The sequence below is a fragment of the Lasioglossum baleicum genome, chromosome 4 (genome assembly GCF_051020765.1).
Source record: "Lasioglossum baleicum chromosome 4, iyLasBale1, whole genome shotgun sequence".
Lineage (NCBI taxonomy): Eukaryota > Metazoa > Arthropoda > Insecta > Hymenoptera > Halictidae > Lasioglossum > Lasioglossum baleicum.
In genome coordinates this window covers 15,107,451-15,135,428 of record NC_134932.1, presented here as the reverse complement: position 1 = coordinate 15,135,428, position 27,978 = coordinate 15,107,451, and the positions used below count along the sequence as shown (strand labels likewise).

The 27,978-nt window shown below is 40.2% G+C and overlaps 4 protein-coding genes and 1 long non-coding RNA gene across 11 annotated transcripts in view; 2 read left to right on the top strand and 3 right to left on the bottom strand.

Annotated features, from left to right (window-relative positions):
- Udt (protein undicht) lies at window positions 1–3,320 on the top strand. The gene is made up of 9 exons (XM_076421887.1): window positions 1–206; window positions 424–663; window positions 771–928; window positions 1,021–1,168; window positions 1,359–1,785; window positions 1,874–2,028; window positions 2,092–2,331; window positions 2,405–2,637; window positions 2,706–3,320. Exons 1-9 carry the CDS (start codon window positions 155–157, stop codon window positions 2,886–2,888), a joined length of 1,836 nt encoding a protein of 611 aa, XP_076278002.1. The 5' UTR covers window positions 1–154; the 3' UTR covers window positions 2,889–3,320.
- LOC143207954 (protein FAM32A-like) lies at window positions 2,949–4,385 on the bottom strand. Its single transcript, XM_076421905.1, has 3 exons — window positions 4,245–4,385; window positions 3,613–3,745; window positions 2,949–3,459 (listed from the first exon to the last, which is right to left on the bottom strand). The coding sequence occupies exons 1-3, from the start codon at window positions 4,328–4,330 to the stop codon at window positions 3,337–3,339; spliced, it is 342 nt and encodes a 113-aa protein (XP_076278020.1). The 5' UTR covers window positions 4,331–4,385; the 3' UTR covers window positions 2,949–3,336.
- Window positions 4,245–7,698, bottom strand: Arl8 (ADP-ribosylation factor-like protein 8). The gene is made up of 3 exons (XM_076421903.1): window positions 7,200–7,698; window positions 5,857–6,173; window positions 4,245–5,774 (listed from the first exon to the last, which is right to left on the bottom strand). Exons 1-3 carry the CDS (start codon window positions 7,320–7,322, stop codon window positions 5,654–5,656), a joined length of 561 nt encoding a protein of 186 aa, XP_076278018.1. The 5' UTR covers window positions 7,323–7,698; the 3' UTR covers window positions 4,245–5,653.
- On the top strand, window positions 7,564–27,978 carry LOC143207956 (uncharacterized). The gene is made up of 2 exons (XR_013008790.1): window positions 7,564–8,708; window positions 8,858–27,978. It is a non-coding gene; the product is annotated as an uncharacterized LOC143207956 (long non-coding RNA).
- LOC143207947 (very long chain fatty acid elongase AAEL008004) overlaps window positions 10,964–27,978 on the bottom strand; it is a 90,657-nt gene continuing 73,642 nt past the window's right edge. For 5 of the 7 annotated variants that reach the window (XM_076421892.1, XM_076421891.1, XM_076421893.1 and 2 more), the window contains 6 exons: window positions 22,909–23,099; window positions 22,137–22,217; window positions 19,726–19,809; window positions 17,991–18,047; window positions 17,784–17,889; window positions 10,964–16,590 (listed from right to left, as the gene is read on the bottom strand). In XM_076421892.1, coding sequence (XP_076278007.1) covers window positions 16,100–16,590; window positions 17,784–17,889; window positions 17,991–18,047; window positions 19,726–19,809; window positions 22,137–22,217; window positions 22,909–23,099 — 1,010 coding nt within the window. In that variant the 3' untranslated portion in view covers window positions 10,964–16,099. The remainder of the gene's footprint in view (window positions 16,591–17,783; window positions 17,890–17,990; window positions 18,048–19,725; window positions 19,810–22,136; window positions 22,218–22,908; window positions 23,100–27,978) is intronic. The other 2 variants (XM_076421896.1, XM_076421897.1) reach the window with 2 other exon arrangements.

Genomic DNA, 27,978 nt, shown 5'->3' with positions numbered 1-27,978 from the left:
ACACATTGATATTCAGATGGCAGCACGAGTATGATTCACAAGGCAAGTGGGATGCAGTGGGATGGGCGTTGGAGTAATAGTTTATCACACGTTGGATGATCGTTTCTAATTAAAATATAATTTTTCCAACGTCCAAATTATCTCGTTCGACAACATGACAAAAGTGTGGCACTCGGTTTTACTCGCTCTCCTTTTTCTGTGGCAAGGTAAGCTTCCGATAAATTTCAAATTCAAATACGATTGTTTACTACGTTTACACGATTTCTCAAATTTCAAATGAATTTCGTGAGCAACGAAATTGTATTTTGTCACAATTAAAAAATTTCATTAAGCGTAAATATTTTTGATTGAAGCGATAACGATTGATTTAACGATATCACAGATTCCTGGGAAAATGATCTACCAATTACATTTATTTTCCAGTCACAAATTCCCTTCAAGATTGTCAAATTCCCTCCGTCATAAGGGGATCATGGTTTTCATGGGAAAATGGCAGAAATACTTTGACGGAGATCAATGCGGATACAATGACCGACCATGGTTATTGTGTAAATATGCTTGAAGAGTACCATGTCAATTATACGTTCGTATTTCGACACGAACAGTGCTATCACTGTGTTAAGTTGATCGTTAGAACAGTGAATGTATTAGAAAAACTAGAAGGTATTAAGTTTAGTACTATACTGCTAATCTATCCACAAAATAAGAATTATTTGCATCGATTATATAGATACATGTCGCATATTATAATTCTATTTCTTCTGCTTTAGCGAGCTGTGTAAATTTGCCTGACGGAGACGAGCCCACTGTAGAGAATGTGTGCAAAGGTATAAATCCCAATCAACAGTTAATAACATTGTTTTCGGAAAATTACGTGCCTGTGAACTGTAGATCGTCTCTGGAAGGTGTTTGGCAATTCGCGTATCAGGCAAGATATTTCATTGTTCTCGTATACCTCTGCTATTAAACAGCAGAGAAGGATTCTAAACTGACCAATTAATTTTCCCGTTACGATTACAGAACCGATACAGGTTCAGAGGAGAGTGTAATCATCCGGACGCTCAAATCCGATCATGTCAAACTGCAGGAACACAGTTCTTAATAACCAATCAAAAGTTTAATATAACTTACAAAAAGTGTTCTGGAATGAAGGATACATTCGATGGAGGTAATATTATTAGTAGACAGTGGATCTTTATGCGTTCATGAAGAAATTGATTGGGCGAAATATAAAACAGTACAATGTTTATTTTATTCCTGCTTCCCACGTTTAATGTAGAACATTTTTATTTTGCATAAAGATTCTCAGTCTAATTTTTATAAAATTGCCTGCCGATTCTAAACCATAAATGTTTCAGTGGTCGAGTACAGTTGCCTGGGAGACTGGTTCGTGGACAAGAACCATTTCTTTGCAGTCGCGAATACGAAAGAGTCGAGAAAAGATGAAAAGTACAGATGTTTCTTAAAGAACCGAGACGACGACCTATACATTGGAGTCTCTATTACAGCGGAGTGTAATAAGTTGAAAACTGTTGAGAAAAGTCCCGAGCGTTTAAGGGTGACACCCGTTAAAGCGGAAGTGGTGGAGCCAGGATGTAGATTACCAGAAGACATGAGCGGACAATGGATAAACACGGCTAACATTGACGCAGATATATTCATCAATGAAACACACATCATTGAAACCTGGTATCCTGACGAGGGTCGTTACAGACGTACGATTTACGTGTGTCGAGAGTCCAGGGACACCAGAGTGATGATGGCGAGGTTAACTGTTGACGGATGGTACAAAACACTTTCTATATATATCATTTGCATTGTACAATTAGTTTACAAGTAATTTCTATAGTAATCAAGTGAATCGGGTTTTCAGTCAAAAAGATTATGTCTGCTTTGACTTTGTACGTCGACACCACAACATCATCAGATATCGACGAGGTATTGCAGTGATCAAGGACGACTTCCACACGGTCTGCTCCTGGGTACAGTTTCCCAACAAAGAAGAATGGAAATATGATTTATTCCTGTGTTAGTATGACAAACGATAGATCTAAAACTTAGCTGTACATCATTTAATGAATCGAATTATAGCGAAGGATCCTGTACCGGTGCGGTGTCCCGTGGCTGGAAAATACATGTTCAACCAGAAAGGGGATATTCTGTTCGAGACTAGAATTTTGGGCGGGGTGACGCTATCGCCTCGTCCGAATATTTATTGCAAGCAGAACATTTCGGATTTCTCTGTGTGCGACACTGACCAGAAAGAAATCGCCATTGACGAGACCTACTGCCTGTCCGTCGATCATTTGGGAAGACCTGTAGACATTTACAGTAAGTTCTTGTCACTCGTAATGCATCAGTTGTGCTAAGTTGTTTGTCCTCTAATTCAGTTTTTTACGTACAGGTCTGCCTGATTACAAAATGAAATGCATCGGATTTTGGAAGGAAAACTTGAAATCGTACTTGATAACTTACGACGAGTTGGATCCTTTCAGCAAGTACCGTTGTTGGGTGTACCAAAGAGCCGATTTGAACAAAGTTCTCATGTCTCAAGCTATTGGTCCCTTCTGTGATCTTAAACAAGATGTCACGAGCAATAACTATACTGAGGGTGCTGCAGTTTCATTAGAGATGCAGGTAAATTACCGCATGCTTCTGTTATTGTTATTAATCGTTGCATGTACTAATCGTAATTTCGAATGCAGGAGTACGAAAGAGAACGCGATCAATGTCCGATGTACTTTGACGATGGCAGCAACCCTTGGAAGGTCACAGAGAATTATATAAAAATATTCCAGTACGGCAGCGGAGGTACAAAATATTCATATCCGTCCATTATCATGAGTATTTTAATTAGCGTAGTACTACTAATGGGATCTCGATTTTAACCAATTACTCCGTCCACTTTTAATATATAAGATCCGTCCATTTTGTGTATATACACTTGATTAAATTTGTATATTACATTTTATATTTTACAACATACTCGTATAATGTACATTACGTGTTACTAACTAATTAGCTATACACTGCGATGTTCTGACGATGTTGAAGAAAACAAAAAAACATCGCGAGATCTGCCTTATTGTATTTTTATGTTTAGCATTACATTTGATTCAGCAAATCAAACACGTAATAACCGTAAGACTTTTGTAGTCCATCCATCTTAGAAGTAGAGATCTGATATTTATATTTTTTTATATAAAGATTGCAGTTAAAGTACCATTTTATATAAGAGCCGATACGAAGAACTTTAAATAGTATTGTGATTATTTATGTTTACATTGTGTATGTATAAATAAAGTGCTAACAAACGAGAACATGCATCGAAACCGTTCACTTTGTCCAGCTGACTTTCGGTATGTCAAAGTGTTCCGTTAAGCTGTCCAAGTGTCTGTTGAATTCTTCTACTCGTTGTTTGTGTGTCATAGAGGCTTTTTGTTTTATCCTTTCGGTTTGCTGTAAATAATAATACGGTGACAATGCGAATTCTTTGGAAATAGGAAATTAATACGGACATTATGTTTATGGGACACATTTACGGATGGAGGAATATGTAAAATAGTCCCGTTTTAGTGGCCTGTAAATCTAGCGTTAAACACGATTACTTACCATTTTCTCTTGCATTTTTTGGAAAGCTATTTCTGCTTTCGTTCTCTTGATTTCTGTCTCTTTGGGTTTCTCTTCTTCTTCAATTTTCGACACTTCTACCAACTTCTTCTTCTTACCTTCTTTGTTTTTCTTTCTAATTGAGAAAAATTCTTTTACTAACTGTTTATCTGTACTGCACAGGGGGATTCTGGGAACTGGGACGAGTTACTGCTCTTTCTTAAAATTATATGTCATAATACGTCCTAACTTCCTATGACATTATTTTTTATGTGGATGCACTGATGCATCCGCCAAATGCAATTGCACTTTATTCTTTAATTTTTTCGTTAAACCAATCGATCCCTTTTATTAAAAAAGAGCAGCAACTTGTCCCAGTTCCCAGAATCACCCTGTACAACAAAAACATTTCTATTTCGAATTCTGTAAAGGGTTGCAGAGCAAAAACAAGTTTCAATGCTTGATGCAAATCGAACAATTTTATTTCGATCGTAACCAATCAGTTTAAAAACGAATTAAACTATTGATCGTCCGTTATATATTGAAAGACACATTCTCACGGAACTCTGTTTCTCGGTGTCTTCTGTCAAAACATCTACATAACCTAAAAGTAAGAGTGAAATCTGTTTACATACTTTTTGCTGACGCCTTGATCATTTTTCAATTTCAAAAGACCCTTAGCCGCGTGTGCATAGGGATCCTCTTCAGTCGACGCGGGCATTTTAAATATTTCGAATCAGTATTAATATTTGAAACACTATTATCGTTCTTCACACACAGTTCGTCTCGCCCCCCAGTGACACACAATACGCAACATATACAAACACAAAACATCGTATATCGAATCTCGACTTAACATATAATCGATTGCACAATGACGTCATATTATACATCGACCAATCAGAACTCGTCGAGCCAGAGTCGAGCGCTCGATTCAAATTTTTCACACCGTTCAATTTGAAACATTAACCGCCCCCCCGATCGTCGAATTAAAAATTATTAATCGCTAACTTCTCGTTGAATCGTTAATCCAATTGACGATTAAACATGTGTCCTAGCTACTTGCAATGATGCATAAGTTAAATGAATAATTTAAATAGTTAATTACAATCTGTCGTACAACTGCTAATCGTTAATTGCATTAGATACCGCTGACCTCTGGTTCGATCTTTGGTTTCAGTGGTTAAAAATTTTCGTCAAATATTGTCGTTTTAAAAACATACAATATTTTATTTTTCCTTCTCTTCAATGATTGTAGAAATTCCTTCAAGACGTTTCTCCATTTATAAAAATGGATTACATCATTTTATTCTTCTCATATTTATATATATATATATACGTGTATATACATAACACAACTGTCATATTTTCCCGAGGATCATAATAAATCGGTATAATATAGTTAATCATTCTCCATTAATTATACAAGTTTACTTAGCGTCATATTCGTGTACATATAGCGATCGAATGTACGTAATCTCTATGCCGTGACGTATTAAATGGTAATTAAATATTTCCGAGAATGTGTACTATATGATAAATTGATATTATTTTGCGCCTGTATTCGTACTAGCTACCATTGTCTCTACGTTAACCGTTTAAATGCTAATTTCTCATCTGATGGTTTTTATGTATTAGAACAACAGCAGTGTTTACTCGAACTGATCACCTAAAAACGCAATATAAAAAAGTTGTTCACTTATCCCCTAAAAGTGCTCGCAAGGATGTATTGTATGTGTCTCGGTTACCGTTCGCTCGAACATATTTAGCTTAAGCATAACTTCCTTGGTATTTTTTTCCACAACATTTTCTACGATCTTTTTTTTGTTTTCTCTTTATATATATATATATTCACCTGAACGAAGGACAGCTAAAGCTTAGATTTTTCGAAAAAGAACTTTCTGTTTTCCTACGATAATAATCGCTCAATTCAGAATGAAAATTGCCGAACACTTCCTCGCACGTTTGATCCCAATTCTGCTATCAATATCTTGGGTTTTGTTTTTCCGATAAGAATGTATAAGAGCAAAAGATTTTACACGTATTAGCGAACACCACTTCTAGAATGTGCTATAAGCCACTGCAATGTAATATCGATATTGTCTTTCTCTTTGCACGAGATACTATAGCAACAGATTTCACGATCTTGAATAGCGGCTAGATTCCTAAAACAAAAAGTATACGTATTGATTATTCAGACTCTTCCCTGTATCTCGCAATAAGTTCTATCCAAGAACATCCACGTACATTCTTTCTATGAGTCCGTTCTCATCCAATGCATGAGTTAGATCCCTTTTGTTGCCGAGTACCAATACTGGAATACCAGCCAGTTGAGGTTTATCCAACAAATTGTGCAACTCGTTGCGACTCGCTTCTATTTTCTCAGGATCCGCTGCGTCCACCATGTATACTATCGCGTTCACGCCTCTACAGTATCTCTCCCACATGGATCTAAACCTTGGCTGACCTCCAATGTCCCATACTTTTATAGTGACATTGCCTTTCGTTATTTTGCGCATGTTGAAACCCACAGTGGGAATCATGTCCTCGCTGAACTGTCCAGACTGCGAACAAAAATACAAATCAGCATCGCGAAAAGCTAAGTTTCGTCAGTATTCATCTCCTCGTCGAGTGCTGTTTAGAATATTGTATAAAGTCACAGTGGTTGCGCTCGCTGCTGGTCAATGGGTAAGTGGCGCAGTAATCTTCATCAACTGGTATAATCATTAGTAGACTGCGGATCTTTATGCAAAGTAAAAAATGTTTGCATTGATTGCAGGACACAGAGGCCACATAAAAATAGTATTCTTCTTTTAATTATCCTATTAAGCTGAAATTAATATTGCACATTGATGTCCTTAAATATTTTCAACATGTCCACTGCTTTAAATTACATGTACCCATTTTTGTAATAAATGCATCAAATCCGCAGTCTAATCATTAACAACGAAACCTACAGTTTAATAAGGAATTTTTTTCCAACGAAAAGACTGCATTGGAAATATTTTCAGAGGTGCTGGCTGGATTCTGAACCTGCAACCACGGTATTCGTAGTTGCGAGCTCTATCCATTGAGCCACCGCGCGCCCTTCTTTTAATATTGTTTTATTTAGTTTCGCTGCTATATTTTGGAGCATGCTTTTCATTGTTACATCCCTTTGGAGAAAATAGCTAAACTGTCATATTTTGTTTATAAATTGAATTTAGATGTTAGGAAATGTCTGGAAATATTTCCAATGCAGTCTTTGCTGTGATACCTAAAAATTGTAGTGCCCAGGGTAGTTCGCAACCCACCTTAATAAACTGTATGTCCCATAGCTAATGACTAATGCAACAAGTAACTGAAATAAAAGATTGAATTGAAAAAGACTCGGATCGTTCGAGGAAACGATCGAGGGAGAAATCGTATTTACGAAGGGCTGATTCAAGGGCGGGTACGTCGAATGGAGTATGAAACCTAACCAAACCGCTGCGTGTGTCCGTCATCGGAAAGAACGTTAACGTTGAAAAGTGTAGGGATCGCCGATCGGCGATTGCGATGAATAAATCGGTTCGATCGAATCGCGAGATCGAACAGTAAATGTTTCGTACCGCGATGACATTTACGAAGGTAGTTTTCCCACTGTACTGCAAGCCGACGAGAGTGAGCTCCATCTCTTCTTTCCAGAAGAGGGACTTGAACCAGTCCAGGATCCGATTGATGAGCGCCAGCATTTTCGCGAGTGTTCGCGAGATGTATCCAGCTCCTTTGACTCGGTGTAAAAAAATCAAAGGGTTTTCACTTAAAGTACGCCGCTCACTGGCTTTGACATGTAGTCATTTATGCTCTCGGGCCGTACGACGTCAGTCCGCTCGACGTGATCCAAAGGTATGCGTGTGCTGTGTGTGTACCGCGCTAGTCAGTGACTCGCACTGACTAATCGCCGCTGACTGATCCCGAGCCGAAAATTCGCTCGCGGACGACCGTATTGATATCTCGCGCACAGAGCAAACTTTATCGAGGTTGTCACCGTTCGTTCGGCAAGCGATCTTGACAGTTCGGGCATTGACGTGCAGCAGAAGACGTTCCAAACGGTTCTCAACCAGTCGCCGAACCCTACCGTCCGTTTCCTTAATAATTCAACGACCGAACGAAACGTTGGCGACCTCTGGCTCCAGGTGCTTTACTGTATCTAGACGATTATTCGTTTCACCGACGAACAATGTATTTTTCCGAAGTTTCAAAAATATTTTACACGGTTCTCTATTCGGTGATAACAATCTCTGGAAGATTGCTCCATTTGGGAAATGTCGGTTTAAATTTGAAGTATGGGGGAGGGTGTGGTGCATATAAGGACCAACAGCGTTCGTGTTCAAACGTGTACGAAACTTGAATATGTAGTTCGTTTTGGAAGGATTTGTATCGGGAATGTGTATTGCTGAATTTGAAATGTTTCTTTAAATTAAATCTTATTACTAGACTGCGGATCTTTGTGTATTTATAAAATTCGATAGAGTTTTAGTTAGATTTTTATTTGTTTCGGATCTACAAAGGCTGTTCCCGTTAAAAATAGGATTTTATTTCATGCCAGTTTCTTAAAATTTATCTGTAAAAATTGAAAATTGTGTAAACATTCTTGTGTGAAAATACGGCTCACATTTTTTAGGATCTGCCGAATACTAAGAAATTAATCTATGTATGAGAAACGTGATTAATGGATTGATAAAATTCGATTGTTCGCTACAAACTTCACAATCACAATTGCAGAGTAATTCATAATCAAACCTCTAGGTAATTTCTTTTTTTTATTCATAGTTTTATGTCGCCACTACGTTATTATAAGCGACATCGTACAATAAGTCAGAATATACTACGTTATTTGTTCGACTTGTAAAATCCTTCATTGCATTAAATATTGCCTAACTTCGCCGCCAAACAAACCCGCAATTAAAAAGAATAACAACGCGACGAAAGATCTGAGGTATCCTTCTTTTACCTACGTCGTCAAGATACGCATTTTAATGAAACAACGTGAACGCGCATAAAGATCCGCTACTACCTTTTCCTACTTGCATATAAAGTTCGCAATGACTCTGGTGCATCTCCAGATCGATGAAGAGGTACATTCCCTGCACGCTATATAGTTGGTAACGATTGCAGAAATAGTTACGCATGTTTGTGGCGGCTCTGATCTTTTTGATTAGTTGTATTGAAGCAAAACCAGAAAGTTTATTACCATATTGAAAGTGAGTAATGATCGTAATTACAGGTGAGTCAGTGAGTCGGTCGCGGTAGGTGACTCTCGGCAATTTCAAGCTGCTACGGAACTATATATATTGTGCGACAGTGGTTCTCAACACCGACATTTGTAGATACGATGCTTTACGATCTTGTTCTTCAACATTTATATACTATCATTGTTATGACAATTTTGAACGTTGAACTAGTTCTTACAGACCGGAACGGTTAACAATTGTACACGTTATAAATAGCAACGTGCAACAACACACGAAGTTTCAGCACGTTTATTGATCGTTCGAATATTTGACATTACGCGTCGATTCAAATATTGCGATGTATCGATTGAGGACGATTGTTTCTGTATTTATAGCAGCCATCGACAACACGTCCTGCATAGGAAAGACATGAAAATGCAGTCGCAACGAAATCGATGCATTTCGTTTGTCATCCGTGAAAAATATTTGTACAATTATATTTAATTAATGAGGTAGACGAACATGTCGCATAGTACCATTGTTAAGTTTCTGTATTCGCTTATTAAGGTTTTCAATTGACTGTTTGAGGAGTCTTCGTTGTTCACATTTGAGTTTCTGCATAATCTCCGGTTAATTTATTTGGATCTTGCGATCTGTGCATTTTATTATCTTGTTTTCTCTGTATCTTATCAAAATATGCGACTACTCAGTACCGTCGTGGTTGTTGAATAACACTTGCAGAAATTAATATCGCATTACCATATTTACACATAAATTACCATTTCTAATGTGTTCCATACCTTGACCAATTTTACTGACCTTTGCAAATTAACATTGAACACGAACATAACGAAGCTTAAAAATACAATTAGAATAAACATTGCTATTTGAAACATTCTTATCTGGAGGAAAACAAAGAACAGGATGGAGGAAACAATAGACAATGAAAATGCTATTAAAAGATTATCTAGTCCGTTGAGTCACGCACGCTCCCCTCTAATCTCTTATCGAGTCTAAAATAATATTGAATAATAAGTTGATCGGAACTTATCGTAACGGAATAGTTTACAGAGGACTATTTATATATTGGCCAACGGATATGATTCAACTTGATGATTATTTCTATGACTATATTAGTCATTCGACGAAGATAGGAAAGATAACGATTCAGAAATCGGTTCTACAGGAACGGCATCCAAACAATCTTATTGTTAGTTTGTTTCTAACAAAGAGGGAAGATATATTTCTCAAGTTTGTGTGTGTGTGCTAGCGTCCTCTTATCAGCCAGTTCTCTTTTTGTACATTATTCCAAGAGGCAAGAGGATACAGTGTAACAATGAACCTCGACGATTTTCCGAGAACTTAATTAACGGTCCAATTGAATTGGACAGCCACTGCGAAGTACATTGGAAAACCTAACCTAAAGACGAAATTAATTCTTTTCAAATCGGCAGTATCATTAACTAAATTTAATGGTAATATTTGTATTGGTCAAAATTCGATTGTAATTACTTCAATATAGCAGTTTTATTCATTTTCAGTTTATCGGTGTCGATATATTGTTAGCAGATCAGATGTAAAAATTGATAATAAAGCTACTATACATTCCGAAGTACCGTATTTCCCATTGTTGATATTTTTTCTTTCGGTTCTTTGTAATCCTTAGCGAGGCATGACATAATATTCAAGATTGCCGATGTAAACATTCTTGCACAGTTGACTCCGGACAATTGTATTTATAGCGACGTCCTGCGGTGATCTAAGGAACTTGATCGATTAACGCTCGATCCATAACTGGGCAGATCCAGTTCTATTCGAATTAATTTCTGAAAATTGTTTAACATACTTTATTCAACCAGTCCTACTTATCAATTTCCTTGAGATACATCTCCGTTAGTTTGTCTATGGATCTCGACAAATAATAAATTAGAATTGTTTAACCTGTGGGGATGGTAGATCTTTTTAGAATATTTATCAGTATTTTACGAAAAACTTTCATAAACTTTCCTTCCAACCTAATAATTAAAAATTTGAATAGTTGAAGATCCAGTGGCTTAACGACGACTTCTATATACCCTGGGTCAGGGTAGACCCGACTATTGTCGTGCGAGGGATCAAACGAAAGCAGAAAATTCCGCGAGAATGATCGAACCATCGGATTTTTCTTAACAACTCTTTATTCATAATAATATCTAGATGTAGATTCGTATATAAATTATCATTATGCGCACGACACTCTCTCGAACTTCTATTCGCCTAATGCCGTCGGGGAACGTGGCACAATGATCGGTTACCTCGGGTCCTCATCATTACCTTACTCTTCTTACGATAGTACAAAACTAAACCTACCTATGTACAAGGTGTACGAAACGTGCAAAGCGAACGAAACACCAAGTGGACGTTTTGTGCGCGTCGATCGTGTCGCCACGCTATGCTAGATCGAAGATTAACGATCCGATCGATACGGTCTCTATTCCCGTGGTACATACATACTTTCTTAGAGGGTTCTGGGGGCTCGGAAGAGCAGCCGGGGGATGATCCAGCGATCGTGATCGCGCCCCAACGTTTCAACGATTGTATAATATATGTATATGTATATATACAGGATGATCCATCTAAATGTAGTCACCTAAATATCTCCTTTATTTGTGATGACTAGCTGCTGAACTCTATGCAAAATAAAAATTGTTTGCGTCAACTGCAACAAACCACTGTTTGAAATTGCAACTACTCACTTTTATCATACATGCATAAAGTTCCGCAGTCTAGTGATGAAATAACAAATGTTTTGAATGCAATGTAAATGGTATCGCAAGGTGAATGCTTTGCAAATGTTTTTTCTCAAGGTCATTTTTTCCAGAGTTTGCAGGTCATCTTATGATATCATTGCATTGAAAACATGCGTCATGTCATCAAAAACAAAGGAGATATTTAGGTGGACCACCCTGCAGTTAGGTAGACGTTAACAATTATTGGTTCGTGTTTGCTGTTTAGGCGATCTCTACGAGAACACGTGAGCAAGTATCGTTACAAGACTGCGGATCTTTATGCAGAATGAATATTACAATTGCTAAGCAGAGATTGTGTTCTTTGATCGTTTTAACAGATAATTTCCAAAGCCTATTGGTAGGGTTTCGATAGCAAAAGTGTGATTGCAATACTTTATATCCTTGAATAATTTGAATTTTCTCACTGCTTGTGTGTGAAGCTCTTCTAACTCGTTCTCGTCGGAAACGCATAAAGCCCGCAGTCCGATTATTACAATTAGACTTAGCACGCTAATTTTGGACACAAAGACGACGATGATTCTTCGCGCGAATGATCTACATCACAGATCTCTTCGGTTTCACGAGCGTTTCGTCTAGAAAAATAGAATTGACAGCGCTCGTCCCTCTGAATTTCGCTGCTCGAGGAAAATAGAAATGCTCGAGGACGATTTCCCTAAAGTCTAACAAATAATTTCATCATCATCAACAATAACAACAACCAACAACCATGGTTCTGAACACTCTCGACTATTTAGCACTGTTGTGAATAAAGATCTCCGGTCTCTTGGAAACCGGGAGCCTCGGTTGAATGACGATCCAGGATGTTCGACGACGATTCTCGAGGCCGAATCTTATTACCTAGATCGCGAAGACGTCGGTGACCTTGAGGGCGACCTTACGATTACCCAAAATGGCCGTTCGGTAAGTATCGTGGGAAATTGAGCGGTCCTCGAGATATTATCGTTCGAACAATCGGATGTTAAGGCACATCGGGTTACTCGCAAGGCACATTAGAGGAATCGAACACTCGGTTCTCGACGACGTAACACGTTTCCTTGGGTTTGTGCGATTCGTACAATAATGTCGGCTGAAAGTCATTCAGCAAGAAGCTTCGAAACGGGCTGCACCATTATCTGAACGAAATATTCGACGCTGGATAAAGTACGAATTTTGAGAATAATGTTACAGGAGTATCGTTCAATAAGAATTTTATATTGACTTTAATTTACAGAATTGTTGTAAAAGATGTAGACAGTTTTAGCGTTCCATTAAGCCTTGATCTTGTATTTGTACTGTTTCGAAGGTACTTCTAGATATACCTTATATCTATCCACTGCGTTTAACCAGACAGATTAAACTGTATCGTTTAATTAAAGTACCGCCCTACAAAGGGTCGAACCGTCGATAGCCGGTACAGATCCGTTTCTGTCGCCCTCGAACAACGGTAAGTCGAAGCGTAAACGTCGCAATTTGGTGCATCATTCTACATCTACATTTATCTATACATTATCAATTAAATCGTTAGGTCGTTCTTATTACCGATTAGTAAAAAACCGCATACTTTGTACAACCTTCCCATCAAATTAAACTCCAATGTGTCCCTTCATTTTATCTCTCTCACTCTCTGTCTCTCGCACTTCCGGTTCCGACTGGCAGGGGTAGATCGCCATCCCGGAGACTCAAAGGACTACAAAACCATGAATTTATTTTGCTGTTCAAATTCATGCTAACAATAAGCAGTGGTAATTCGAATAGCATGAATTCGCACAACAAACAAGAACTGCATAATGTAGATCTATGTATGCCCTACATATCCCCACAGTTTCACAATTATCTAAAGGTTCCGGGTTGGAGATATAGCCCTGCTAGTTGGCTGTGGGTCAAGCTTAACGAAACAGGGCGAACTATATTATGTACAATGCTTCGAGCACCTCCCTAACCATCGGAATCCGTTCTGCCATCCGTTCTATCGCCTGACGATCACTCCCGAGGGCAAATCGTAGCTTGGAACAACGTTGCACCCGTCCCTCGAGCTCCGGAAAGCACAGGGGAATCCCTAGAGCTGGTAAGAACTTGTAACGCTCTGTAGGAGCTTGTGAGAAGCTCTATGGAGCAGCTAGGATTTTTGAAAGCTCGGCGGACTCTGGCCATGCTCGCGAGGGCTTGCGGCGCTCTCTGGGAGCTTGCAGAAGCTCGTCGGAACCGTCGATGATCGTTTTAGACGGGAAATACCTCGGTTTCCGAAGTCGACGAACTTAGCTTGTGCTAAGGTCCGGTTTCCGCTTTACGTAACCCGCTCGAGGAAAGCGTAGTGAGCGGGTACACTCGCGACTGCACACCGGTACGGACTGTCGAATTAAGGTCATCGTGTCTCGATCGAGCGACTTTCATAGGGGAGGGGAGGGGCTCTCCGAAATATCGACGATTGAGACCCCCGGTCCTAGACCCACGAAAAAGCGAGATCTTCCCGAATTGCATAACGAGATAACGGACCGCGGCATTGTTGCGTAAACCCGATCCGAAGGTTCCGCCGTTAACGCGCTTATATAATTCCTTGTTTTTATATAATCTATCCACCGAGGAAACCGATGACGGGCAAAAACGACTCGGCGGCGTTTCAAAATTATATAAACCGTAAAAATCCCATCAGACAATGCTCGGTTCTAATGAGAAAGCGACGATTCGAAAGACGGGGGAGGAGATCTCAGTCAATTCCGCGGGCGGAAACGATTTTCACTGTGGTCGATCGGAGATTAACTTCTCCCACGATTCGAGAATTATCGGCAGGTCGATAAGCGATTCTAAGGTTCTCTTCTTTTCTAAGACTCGATGGTAAAACGATGAAAAGGGCGGGTCGACGCGGGTGCCCGACAGCGACAGGGTTTCTTACACCTCCCTTTGAATTACCTCACCGACACGATTTGGTCAAGCTCAAGCTTTCACGACAATATTTACTCACCGACGATGTTTACTTAACAATGTTTACCTCTAGCGCGTATAGTAATTGTTTTTATTCAGCCGATGACAACGTAGGTGTATATACATGCATTTTTATCGCCAACAATTTATCGTTATCTCCATCTTCGTTTTCTTGTATAAAAAATTACAGTGCAAATGACATTGCAAATGTATTAGGTCATCCCCTAAGTCGCCTCGTCCTTTCACACTAACGTGTTATGTTTAAAATAATAATACGTTCCGGTTTAATTGGTAAAGTATTTGTCACCGGTTTCGCGAGGACTTTTCAATTTTGTTTCTAAATATTTTCCCTTCGTTTTTTTAAATTCATATAATACTTTCTATCTTTTTGTTTTTTAAATAGGAAACATTAGTCTGAAGTTTCGGTAAAGATATTGTTCCGATAAAATATGAACAATACGACTTATAAGACGACCTAATAGTTATTGTCGCTATTCACAATTTGATTTCATTAACATTATTAGTAACGTATACTAATCGTTGTACGTAGTAGAGTATTAACATCTACCTTATATTAACATAACATGTGATTTATTAACATCTAGACGTGTCGGTGATCAAATATTATTAAGTTCGACGTCGATGAAATAATCGTCAGTGAGGCAGGACTTGAAATGGTTCCGAACTGTTTAACGCTGTTTTATAAAGGTTCAATAATTGAAACAGTCATGGAGATCCTCTACCCTAAACAGCTGTCATAAAGACTCGATAATTTTCTATCTGTTCGAAAATCAACTTATTTTCTGCATTCAAATTTATTCCGAGCTTCCAGTGCTTATTAAACAAGTCAGACATTGTAAATGAGATTCTACTGATTCGTTTAATGTGAAAGTATGCAGTTGCTTAATAACATGAATGTCCATTTCTTTTTATCTTTTCTTTTATAACGATTTTGTAAAAAATGCGCGTATGTACAATAAAATTTATACTAAAATCCATCGAGAAACCATTCCGGAACCGATATAGAAACAGAAGAATAAAAATCATGGATTATCTGAACAATCAGAATGAATCAAAGAAAGAAATTCCTGAGCAACTCCCGCTTTTTACACAATCGATGCAGATCACGTTTACCATTAGCTCGTCACCGATCTAACATTATCATATCAAGTTCAGAAGGTCCTCCACAACCGTTTGAACGATCGAAAATCAGTAACAGCTTCCAAGCCCCCCCGTAGTTCGCCAAGAGCGACGTCCACAGGCGTCACAGTCCTTCTGAGCGTTCTCTTTCTTGCTATCTATCTACCTATCAATCTACCTATCTACCTATCCTAGCTTATCTATCTACCTATCTATCTATCTGTCTGTCTCTCCTTCGGCGGACTCGCGGAGCAATTTTGTACTCTCTCCGACTTGCTCTTCTTTCGTGGTGATGTTCCCTGATGTTATAATCGTTGTCCTTTTTCTGTTTTATATTGTACACGGTATTCTCGATGGCCAGAGGATCGGGAGCGTGAAAGATCGAAGCCCGGATGCGACTCGGAGGATCGATGGATAGGGAGGCGTGATGATTCGATGACAGTCTGACGACGTAGCCGAGGGACCCGGTCACTCGGCCGTCGTGTACGATTTTCGCAGGTTCAGCTCGGAGGCTGCTAGGCTGTCGCCTTTCACGTAATAGTCAGCCGCGTCCCTTCTTCCGGAAGTGGACTGGCCCGTTGTCGATGATGTCGTCGAAGAGCCGTTCGCCAGAACGTTGTTGCTCTGTTGACGCTCTTTCGCGGCCGCACCGTTCATCATCATCCTCCTTTTCTTCTGTTGGTAGCTCTGCTGGTAGAACTCGTTGAACAGGAAGAAGAACATCGTCGCGTGAAGACCGATCCACCAGACGAACGCCTTCGGATAGTTGCAGTCAATGAACAGCAGCTGGAACGCGTGGATCATCACCGCGATGAACTGGATCATCTGGAACACCGTCAGGTACTTCTTCCACCACAGGTATGGCTGCACACGGGGACCCATAGCCGCCAACAGGTAATACGTGTACATCACGATGTGCACGAACGTGTTCAGCAGACCGAAGAACGTCGAGTGACCGCCTGAAACATCAGTTCACCTTGTTAGTTTTGTTGACGAGGTACCTACCTCTCTTTGAACCTGTTAACTATACTGCGTGAAAAACTAGCGAGAAAACTACATGTCGCTGGCCATCTGGTGGTAGATTCTGAAGGTTAATACCTGCGCTATAATTAGGGTATGCAGTTTTAGATATTGTACAGTAGACTAGTCCCTTTCGCAAGATGTCCAAAAAATTCAAGTCATTTAGTCTCCAAAGAGACATCTGAAATAAGACATCTTTAAATCGTTTCTAAAAAGTCTCGAAACAGACGTCCTCAAAAATGTCTCGAAAAAGACGTCTTCGCGTGGTATCCGGTAACAGAGAAAAAACAGAAAAGATCAGCAGCGAGGACCCCGACGGGGCTACGTTAACGGGAGGAAAACCGTAACCTTTTCTCAGTGTATTTCGAATCGAGTTAGGCTCGCGACAGGATCAGCTTCGAACGTGTTCCCGGCGCAACGCTCAAGGACATGCTCAGGAAATGTATCTAACGAGAGACCGCTGTAAAGTGGTTATTAATAAAAACAACGAGGTTTCTCGTTGAAGAAAGTTGCAGCTGGGCTTCGCGTGCCGTGGGAGTTGCAAAACTTGCAGGTAGTTAAATGTCTATTCATTCGAAGCTGTTGCTCTTTTTTTCACGTTTCCCTTGGGAAACACGTTCCCTTTTAATGACACCGGTCCGGTACAGGTTTTCATGGGGTACAGGCCACGAATTAGGCGCTGACCGCCCCGAAACCACGCGCCCGCATGTTTCATAGAATAAAACGACCGAATGACACGAATTCCGACGGAAAGTTGTGAAACTAGACTGATCTGTACATTTGGCGATCGACTGCTGTCCGTGAGAGTGGCGTTACGAATAGAGAATTTACCGTAGAATAAGCCTAAATCATTTCCTAGCATGCTCATTTACCTCGCAATCCCCTTTACCTTCAGTCTCATTTTTATCTTTCCAATGAAAACAAACTCTTTCATTGAAATTCTAGATCACGGTTTTCAACGTGCACTAAAATACACGTGTACACTTTTTGTTTATAAATTTCTTTGTATTCCTTGACGTTCGTTCGAAAGTGAAGGGTTCAGCATCGAGAGAACTGGGGTCTGTACTGCAAATGAATCGTGAACGTTCGAAATAATTTGGAGTAGAATCGTCGGAAAGTTTTGTCCACGTACCTGGTGTGAATTTAACGCCGAACCACACAGACATTGGCATGCAACCGTGGTGGATCACGTGCAGCGTCGACACGTGGTCATTCTTCTTCCTCAGCACGAAGAAGATCTACAAAGGCGAGCGAACAATGCGAGATCTTAGATAAATCCTCGGCTAAAGAAGATCGAGAAGATACTGTCCCCGTTCGAAACGGGCTTCCGACTACTCACCGTGTCCATGAACTCCGTGAATTTCGAGAAGTAATACCACCAAGAAGCGTGCACCATCTGTATTTCGCAAAACATCGATTAGATCATTCTGTCACGAGGCGCGCGCTTGATCGCTGCGATTGTGCTGACTCAGACGAATCTTCGAAGCTTACCATACACTTGAAATTCAACGACGAAGTCGCCTCAAGATCACCTCAAAAACTTCCTCGAAAACAGACTTGTCAATTTTACGAGCATCACAGTTTCTCCGAAACTAATTCAATGAAACACTAACGTCGATACTCCGAAGATTCGTCCTGACTAATTGTAAGAGTAGAATGTAGAAGGCAGCAGTCGGTGGATCATTTTAGAAATAATTTTTCTAGCGTGTAACTGAAGTGTAATTTAGTCTGTGTAGGTGGTAAGTGAATGTAGCTTGTCGTCGAGTGGTGGCTCGTGTCTGTATTGGAAATTTTGTTTCATTTTTTTAATCTTTGGTTGTTGTTTCCCCACTGTGTTCGTTAACAGACGTGTTAATTGCATGAAGCGGCTATCGTCGAGTATGTTAGATTGCCCGAGGTAACTACTGTCGTCTCCGAACATTACTCGGAGACATAGCTCTAAAAGGATGCAATAAACATTGCTCTGATAGAGTACAAAGATCTAAACGCATGTGTACCGTACCCGCTATAGTTCCGTCGTTTTAATTACTTTGGAAATATTCAATTGACACGGAAATCCTTTCGCTTATATTCCAAGCGCAATTCCATCTCGAAAATAAAAGAAATTGTTACATACACATAACGATACATGAACACAGCATACACGATAGATAATGGTTTATTTTCAAGATGTAATTGTGATCAAGACAGAAGCCGACGGATTTATTTGTCAATTGAATGCTGCTTATGTTATTTGGCGAACCCTTTCAACACTAATGTGGTTAATCATCTTCAAATCACAATCGATTATTCTCTACCAGTTTACGTTACGTCCCGCCTAAATGCACCGCTGACAAAACAAATCCCCACAAAAACATACTGTAATCTTTGTTAAGTGAGTGGTCAGAAGTGTTAAAGTGTTCTGGATTTAAGAGTAAAGAGTACAAAAGTGTTTTACAAAAATCTGTCAGGTTGAACCAAGACAAGCACATAATCTGCGCAGAACATCCAACAATCAATATCATTCAGCAATTCTTCCAGCCAACAGAAAATACTATCAAAGAACGAATCGACTCCTGCGAGTCTGATCGTAACTTGAAAATTGCAAAACACTCTGTACAGTTCTTAAATGGCATGTAACTCGATACCTTGGTCGAGAGAATGTGCGGCAAGTGTCTGGTTTAGTGCAGGCACGTCCAAGCTGGGGCGAGAGCAATAATCGTGAGCTCAGGGGCCACAGGAGAAGCCAGACCCTCCCCCACCACAGAGCTCTGGGTCCTCGCGAGGCGTGGCTGGCGCGTCACGTGGACCTTGGAAGGCGTGGCTAGCTTCTCGCGTGGCCACTGAGCCTGCTCCGGAACGAAGTGAGCCGAACCGAGCTAATTTGGGCCCGGGAAACGAAAGATAAGACTATGTAGATTTTCTAGCTTGTGTTTAAGATGATCGAGAGATTTGATGATCTGATCTTTCTTTTCTCGGTTAGAATTCGCTGTTTTGCGGCTCAGATTGTCGCGGAGATTTTCGATAAGAGCCCCGGCTTGGACCTGCTGGGTTTAGTGTGTGTTTGCAGTGTTAATGGGGAATGTGTCACCCACCCTTAGTACATCGGGGCGATCGCTGTAGTCTACGGGTTGGCACCTTAGGGAATACTCGCCAGTCAGCCATCCGGACATTCCTATCTGCAACCACAACCGCCCAGAGGCCATTCTCCAATCAGTGAAATCGAAATACATGAACGAGACAGAGAAAGGCGTAGAAACAGAAAGAGAGACAGAATGAGAGTGAGAGTGATAGATAGTGAAAGAGAGGGGAATCGGAGAACCACCGAGTGCACTGGGGGGAAGAAAAGCCGGGCTTACATAGTGATAGCTATGCATGCCGGTGCATAGCGTTTCTCGGTCGCAGTCGAACAATGAAAGTCGAACGCGAACGCATCCGACGTCGGCGACCTGCGTTCCTCTATTTTCGCTCACGTTACTTACTGTTCAGTTTTCTCGAACGCGATCTCGTGCGTTCACTTTCGAACTGAAAATACGCTGATCGGATCAGACCGTTCAATTTCGAAAATTTTTTGTTTCTCTTTTTCTTGCGGAGCTTTTGCTCCTCCGGGACACCTGGTGAAATTTTGCCCAACCTTCGTGCGAGGATAGGACACAAAGACGCAAGCAGAGGCAGAAGCTGGTGGCAGATTCAGAGAATGAAGCAATGCTTGAAGGAGACGGGCGAGGTCTGTCTAATCAAAATATTCTTCGAGGAACTGTAACTCCTGCAATTTCAAGTATTTTGATTTGATGAGACTCTGTTCCTAGATAGCACAAAGTTGTCTTAAAGACGTCTGTTTTTGTAGTGGTCCGGATCGAGAAATTCAGTGACATTTTTAATTCAGTAACATTGCTTCTGTCCACGGACCTCGGAAATGAAGAAATTAGTACAATTTTCTAAATACCATAGTTGTAATAATCATTGAACGTTGGACATCCGAAGAACAGCATTGTTTCAAGCATAAACGAATAAGGTGTCGACTACACTAGCAAATATTGATTTCGCATTGAACGAAAAGAGTATTGCGAGGTTAACCAAAAATATCAATGAAAATTAATCAAGAAATATTGTTTAACAAATGCAGAAAATATTTAATTACATACAGTTAAAAATGACTATCTTTTAAACATGTTTAGTGAACATTTCATTGCAGTATATCTAATGGTTCGAAAGTTATAACGGAAATGTCACTAAATTTCCAGACCACTGTGCGGTGCTAGCTCAAACGCGGGCTCGTTGATAAATGAATTGTCAGCGCAACTGGTTGCAAGAGAAGAGGCGTTCGAATGGGGTTATTTGAACATGATCGTTCGTCTTTGTCGAGTTTCGAATGCTCGCCCGGCTCCATCTCGGTATAATAGATGCAATCGCACGATTAAACAAAGTGTGAAAGCGTGAAAGCGTTTTAGCACGTTTTACTCCTCCTTCGACAGGCATCCTCCGTTTTTATCCTCCCCTTCAGCGTCGGAGGTCTACAAAAGCATCAAACAAACCGCATTAATAACAGTTCCTCCTCAACTTCTACGCGACCACGTCCAAGCTGGGAACGGTTCTGTCGTTCGGTCGAATTGGGTACACGCTCGCCAATTAGGGGATGTCTGATGATGCACAACAGGAATCCCATCTAATGCAATTTTTCGATCTCGACGGAGACGTGTACAGACGCGCTGGCCGTTCAGAAGTCGCCTAACGTGGATGACGAAACTGGAGAAACTGCGAATGGGGACCTAACTTTTGTGATTTATTGACACTTTTCAGATGAAATGTAGAACCTGGTTCCTCATTGCACGGTCGTTGGACACTTGCATCTGACGGCGGATTGCGACATAGCTGCAGAATCATGATTGATCTCACTGATCTTTCCTAACGTTGCTGGCGATACAAGCTTATCCCCTTGCCGTATTTTAGCGAGTCAGACTGGTGATGAGGATTTGAACAAAGTCTAGCAAATATGAACGTTATATGCCTTTCTTTTTAGATGAAATAAAATTTGAGTCGTTTGTGATCAATAGGCTGCGGATTTTTATGCATTCATAGTAATAAAACAGTGGAAGGTTAGAAAAATCGAAGAATATTGTTACGTTGTTCTCGATGTGAAAAATCTATTAAGGGATGAAGTGAATTTTTATGTAACTCCTGCTGTCCACAATCGTTGCAAATATTTCTATTTTGCATAAAGATGCGCAGTTTAGTAGTCAGTATTCAAACATTCAAATAAATGTAGCCGAAAATATTAGAGGATATTCCTGATGTACAGAACACTCGAACAAATTCTCTGGAATATAAAGGATTAAGAAATCGATCATCATCCACGTTTACCAACATTTTTAGGTGACTCGAGAACGTCCCAGAGCGTACAAATATTCGTTCGATGGGAAAACAATTAGATAGTTGACAAATCGGTCGATTCGGTCTCGTTGATGTCCAGCTGCGGAAGAGATTGGCGGAAACACGCGGAACTTACCCTGATCGCTGTGGGATTGTTGGAATAGTCGACCGGCTGGCAACGGAAACTATAATGGCCCCACCATCCGCCCATCAGGCACTGTTTGTTGGTTTCGGAAAATTAACTTTTTATCACGTTCCTCCTATGCATCGAATCCTGGGCCCGAACGAGCTCGAAACCGGTTTGCGAATTATTCTAAACAGTTACTCGACGCGCGAGCGCACACTTGCACACCTACTCTCGGACTTTTTAGCTTTCGCTGTTCTATAAACATGTTTCTGGCCTGTTCTTGGCCGCTAAAGCTGCTATCGCCGACTGGAATTCCATCGGTGCATACCGGCGGAATATTGTTCATTCACCGGCAAAATATTGTTGATCGTTTTAAAGGTCCACTCTGAATATTTTTCAAAATAATCTCGAGAAATCCTTTTTCCCGGTTCGACTCGTAGCAAGTCGACAACCTCGATCGTTAGGTAAGTCACGTGTCAACGAGTCGTTCCCGCAAATACTAATCACGCGACGTCATAGTTCGCGGTTTCGAGCTCGACCGGACGTTCGACAGGTTCGCAGGAATCGTTGTTTGTCGTGCACACAGAAGTTTACAGCAGTTGTTACGCAGTTTCTATATATTTTTCCTTTTTTAAAGCATGCAACTCTGCGGAATTTCGTCACATGGATACGACTCGGATCACATCCGATGGGAATTATATTCGTGCACGTGCTTGGACGAAAGGATAGAACGGGATAGCGAGACGGAGATCTTATTTTTCTGATGGAGAGACTTTGTTACCTCGTAGAACAGCCACGCGGAGAAGATAACTTGGAACATGTTGTAGGCTATCAACGCGTTCTTCAGTTGAAACGGCTTCCTGTTCTCCATGTATTTCGGGCCCACCACCTTCACGAGGTACACGTACGACAGGCAGATGAACAACGTTGGGAATGGGGAGCTCATCATGAACCAGTTCGTCGTCCTGTGATCTGAAATGGTGATTTTACTTAGCGGAACGTTTGGGCTAGGTCTGGGTTCGTTGAAGAATTCCCTTGAATTTTTTAGACAGTTTGCACACTATGATGTAGACTTTGAATGCTTAATATGAACATTTTCTTTCTTGTTCGCAATAGTAGTTTGCAATGACCGTGGAATTCTTTCCATTTTGTTACGCTATCAACGGTGAAGTGGCTTTAAAATGTGGAGGCGGAGAAATTACAGCAGGGCCTCCATATTGGAATTAGTAAGACGACATCTTGTAGCGTGATTCTCGAAAGAAAACTGTTTGTTACTTCATGATAGCGTTCTTAATAATGATTTATTATCTGTTTAAAATGAACATTTTCTTTCTTGTTCGCAATAGTAGTTTACAACAAACGTAAAATTCTTTCCATTTTGTTACGCTATTAACTGTGAAGTGGCTTAAAAATGTCAAGGTGGAGAAAATACCGTAGGGCCGCCATATTGAAATTAGTAGGAAAACATCTTCTAGCGTAATTGTCGAAAGAGAACTGTTTGTTACTTGCTAATAATGTTCTTAATAATGGAAAAGAAATTATGAGAAGCAAGAATTACTAGAGCAACGAGACTCTACGGAGCAAGAGTGTAAAAAACGCGTCGTTCATTGAAACGGAAATGACGTCCGCAGTCCAAGTGACTCGGTCGATCAAAAACGATCGGGGAAGAATTTCGGCGGAAGTAGGTCGATGGTCTCGAAATGCCAGGGGATACAGCGTCCATCTGGTGCTAGCCTCCAGGTAAAAGTGTAATAACCTCGACCTTGAGTTTTTGACGAGCGGGAGTCCTTCCTCACCCTTCCCGGCCTTCGGAGGTTCAATCAACTATATCGCGTCATCGTATTAAAACCAGTTGTGTGGAGTCCGTTTCATTAAATCCTCTGTGTCTGGTTTGAACGTCCGCGAGCGACCTTGGATGGCGCTTTCATCTGTGGTTTTGCAGGAATCGTTTAAAAAAAAAAACGTAATCTCCACTCGTTCGGAATCGAGGTCGAATCGATCCTCTCGATCAGACCATTCTCATTCGTCATGGTCGATTCCATCGGAGTCGGTTTCTTCCACTGGCTCTTCGACGTTCATCGACCCTCTTGAAGAAAACCTTTCCATTGATCGGTTCGATGATCTGGCGACCTTGAACGATTTGGATCCGGACCTCGGACCTCCATTTCACAGAGACACTCTAGACCTTCTGTCATAAAGAAGATTGTTCTCCGTGGTCTTTGAACTGGCCGTTGCGAGATGAAGTTCCTTGTGGTCTTTAATCATACTTGAACGTTCTACTGACCTTGGATACCTTCATATGTCTCTTCATCATCTTCCGGATGCCATTAAGCAAGCAGCAATAAATTGTCTATTCGGCAAAGAATCTTCTTTTCAGCTCTTTGGGAGTTTCAGGATCAGTGAAATGTGGAGTATTAACCAGTTTATAGCCGATAAAACGAACCGACATTTTTCTAAACTGTTTTTACAGGAGAGAAGGTCGACCGAGATTTATGTCTTTCACGAGGAGCTTCCAAGGACTACGAATGCGTTATAAATTGCACGAGAAGTTACTCAAGGCCTCTCTTCCTCCACAGAATCGTCATTTAAACATCGCTTTGAAGCTGGCAGATTCGATATCCGTTGCAGTCTCCTTCTTCTTCCTGGCTAACCTGTGTGAATGGCTCCGAACGTCTTCTGAACGTCTTGTGTTACAAAATACAAATAATGCGTTTAAAAACAGGTTTTTTTGTTTAATACGTCACGATTGCCTTGCGACATGTTCGCCAAGGTCTTCAGGGTCCCGAAGGCCCGTTAAACCGCATCAAAAGGAACATCGTGAAAAATCATCAAGTTCCACTGAAAAAAATGTCAAACTGTATTCGGTTTCTCTTCCTTGCTGCTTCCTCGAAACCCGGTTCGGTCGCGTGCATTGAATTATTCATTGCCGTATGCAACCAGACGCCGGTGTACAGCAGCGATGAGTGACGTTCGCCTAACTGCAACACGATTCTCCTGCCATGACCACCACCCCACCGCCTTTATGCTTGTGCGCTCATCGAAGTCTCCGGCGCCGCGCGATCCGGATCGACCAGATCATTCCGCTCGATCATTCAGGGACACAATGCACGATGCACACTTGCATTTTTATGCAAAATAAAAACTGTCTGCATCGGTTGCAAGGAATAGAAACTAAATTGAATGTTATTGCTTCCCTTAACAATTTTAATAGAGGACAAAACATAATATTGACATCTTCAATTTAAAAATATATACAAAAATCTTTTTAAAACCCACGCTTATATTAGAATGCACTACAAAGGAGAAAATAATTTTTTCCTGGTTCACCATAAAATACCGAATCCAGTTAAATGATTAATATACATATATTTTCCCCAAAATTTTAAACTATTAGTTCAAAATTTCTTCCGTTATAAAATTAGTGTCGGAATAGATAGAAAAATTTAATATGAATTTAAATAAAATCATGACATTGGTGACTATAAAAATAAAAGCGTGGAGCGCCCACGAAGATTACGTCAATATAGTTTAGCGCTTTTCTCCTTTCTACTGCATTTTAATATAAGCGTGGTTTTTAAACAGTTCTTTTACATATTTTATTTTCTACTTTTTAGTCTTTACATATCTTGTCATCGATTTTAATTACCACTTTAACCAAGATCTATTGTAAAAGGGAAAATATTGTGTCATGATTACATAATTTATTTTTTTATTTTTGTCGCCAATAAATAAATAGCCTATTAAATTTGGATATTCCTATGGGAAGAGGTTATGTTAGGTCAGTTATTTTTGATCCCACGAGTATGGCGGCAAATATTGTACTGTGTGTATACAAAATTTCAGCAAGATTGGACTATGGGAAGAGGTTTAAAATTCGATTACAAGATTCGACGCATACAACAACAACACGGCAAGTTAATATAAGCTTGGTAATAAAAAATTTTATAATAATAAATATGGATCCGCAGTCTACTGATCACGAGTTTAATGTTATATTAATGATTGTACGATTCTTTATGGAAGAAAAATGTTTCCCGATCCACCGTAGATCAAACCTTACGTAAGGATCAACGTTCTTCGCGCAAGGTTCCACAACAGACTCCACCCGTTCCCCGACCTTACACAACAGCCGCGCGTAAACAACACTTTTTGCACGATTATTTAAAACAAACTTGCGCGTCATTGTCATGCGATTTCATATTAATCAGCGTTCGTCTCAGTGTCTACACGATCTGCAATTACGTTGCGGCGCCGCGCCGTAATAGTAAAAAGTACTTTAAAGAAGCGTCCATCGTGGATTTTCTTGTCGCGTTAATCATCCCTGAATATGTTAGGTTAGGATGTGCATATATAAAATGTTCGAATGCAAACGTTACAATGTGCAAATGTTCTATAACACAAAAACATTAAAATTATTCAAAGTATGTATCTAGAAACGGTAATTATATAGAAAAGGTCTGCATACCCCGATTTTGATAAAATTTAAATATGTTATAGATATTGACATTTTGAACAACTTTTTCCTATTCCAATATAGGGGAGTCGCTTTTCGTTTTCGAGATATTTGCAAAAAACTATCGCTAATACTGTATTGAATTTTTACCTAACCCTAACTAATTCTGATCGCATAATCTTTTCATTCTATATAGCCGTCATACAGAATTTGAACCAGTAACGGAAAAATCATGAGATCAGAATTAGTTAGGGTTAGGTAGTGGGGGGGGGCGGAGAGCCACCCGATCACGCATACGGAAATCCAGAAGTATTCTTTCAAAATTGAAAGCTCACCCTATAGAGTGAGACCCTGTTTTTCTCTCATCTCCACAGCGTCAAAATGTAAACAAACGCCGCACCGGGACAGGCTTACGTTGCCACGGAGCGTGCAAGAATACGAAAATTTCAATACAGTATTAGCGATAGTTTTTTGCAAATATCTCGAAAACTAACAGCGACCCCCCTATATCGGAAAAGGAAAAAGTTGTTCAAAATGTGTTGCTGTATAACATATTTAAATTTCATCAAAATCGGAGTATGCAGATCTTTTCTGTATAATTATCCTAGAAACGTGTAGTTCCTTGACAGTATACGTTGATTCGTGCTTTCTTCGATCGATAATTTCAGTTAGAAAAATGCTGCGGTTGTTTAACATTACAAATTAAAAAATTGAACATTTCATATACATACACCAAGCCAATACAACTCTGCCACCTCTCCGAACTCGATTAGGTCTCTTTTTCAGCTGTTTAATGGATTGCGACGAAACATGACTTCGCGTAGAAATCTGCGATTACGACAGCCTTGCGCAAATCCCCGGTTCGCGTACCAAAATCCAAGAAATGCCGGAGAACTCGCAACAAGAGAATATCTAGCAATTGGCAAATCGAATTCCGCGCGTTTCAGGCGGGCCTGATAATGATTAGCGGGGAATTTGATCGTAGAATTCTTTAGCAATCTCGTCCACTTTCGCCGGACACAGTCTCGTTTGATTTCGAACACATTTTTTTTCGAAATCGAATCACATTCTTTACGAACACAAGTCGAAAACAGGAAAGATTAACATTCTTCATTTATGGTAAAACTTCATAGCTAAATTATGAAACAGCACTGTCTATTTTAACAAAATTATCGTCGACCAAATTTTGTGACAATCTTTTCTGAAGAATTTAAGGCACATTACTCTAAATGTCCAAATAGAGCGAATAGGAAAGTCAGTGTCGATCCTGTGGGCCGATCGAGCGATTAATCAGACGGTTTCGAAAATGTATGCAAATTGAGGGACATCGAAAATTGCACCGATCTTTCATGTTAATTAATTCAGTGACCGAGTCCTGGAGAGGCAGCATTAAATTTT

Excerpts from the sequence above, each read along its gene's own strand:
- Udt (XM_076421887.1), top strand. The coding sequence starts at position 155 with ATGACAAAAGTGTGGCACTCGGTTTTACTCGCTCTCCTTTTTCTGTGG. Across the intron at positions 664-770 it reads TGTATTAGAAAAACTAGAAG|CGAGCTGTGTAAATTTGCCT; the intron begins GTATTAAGTTTA and ends CTTCTGCTTTAG. Across the intron at positions 2,332-2,404 it reads AAGACCTGTAGACATTTACA|GTCTGCCTGATTACAAAATG; the intron begins GTAAGTTCTTGT and ends TTTTACGTACAG.
- LOC143207954 (XM_076421905.1), bottom strand. The coding sequence starts at position 4,330 with ATGCCCGCGTCGACTGAAGAGGATCCCTATGCACACGCGGCTAAGGGT. Across the intron at positions 3,746-4,244 it reads GATCAAGGCGTCAGCAAAAA|AAAGAAAAACAAAGAAGGTA; the intron begins GTATGTAAACAG and ends TTTCTCAATTAG. Across the intron at positions 3,460-3,612 it reads AAAAAATGCAAGAGAAAATG|CAAACCGAAAGGATAAAACA; the intron begins GTAAGTAATCGT and ends TATTATTTACAG.
- Arl8 (XM_076421903.1), bottom strand. The coding sequence starts at position 7,322 with ATGCTGGCGCTCATCAATCGGATCCTGGACTGGTTCAAGTCCCTCTTC. Across the intron at positions 6,174-7,199 it reads CCTTCGTAAATGTCATCGCG|TCTGGACAGTTCAGCGAGGA; the intron begins GTACGAAACATT and ends TTTTGTTCGCAG. Across the intron at positions 5,775-5,856 it reads AACGGACTCATAGAAAGAAT|GAATCTAGCCGCTATTCAAG; the intron begins GTACGTGGATGT and ends TTTTTGTTTTAG.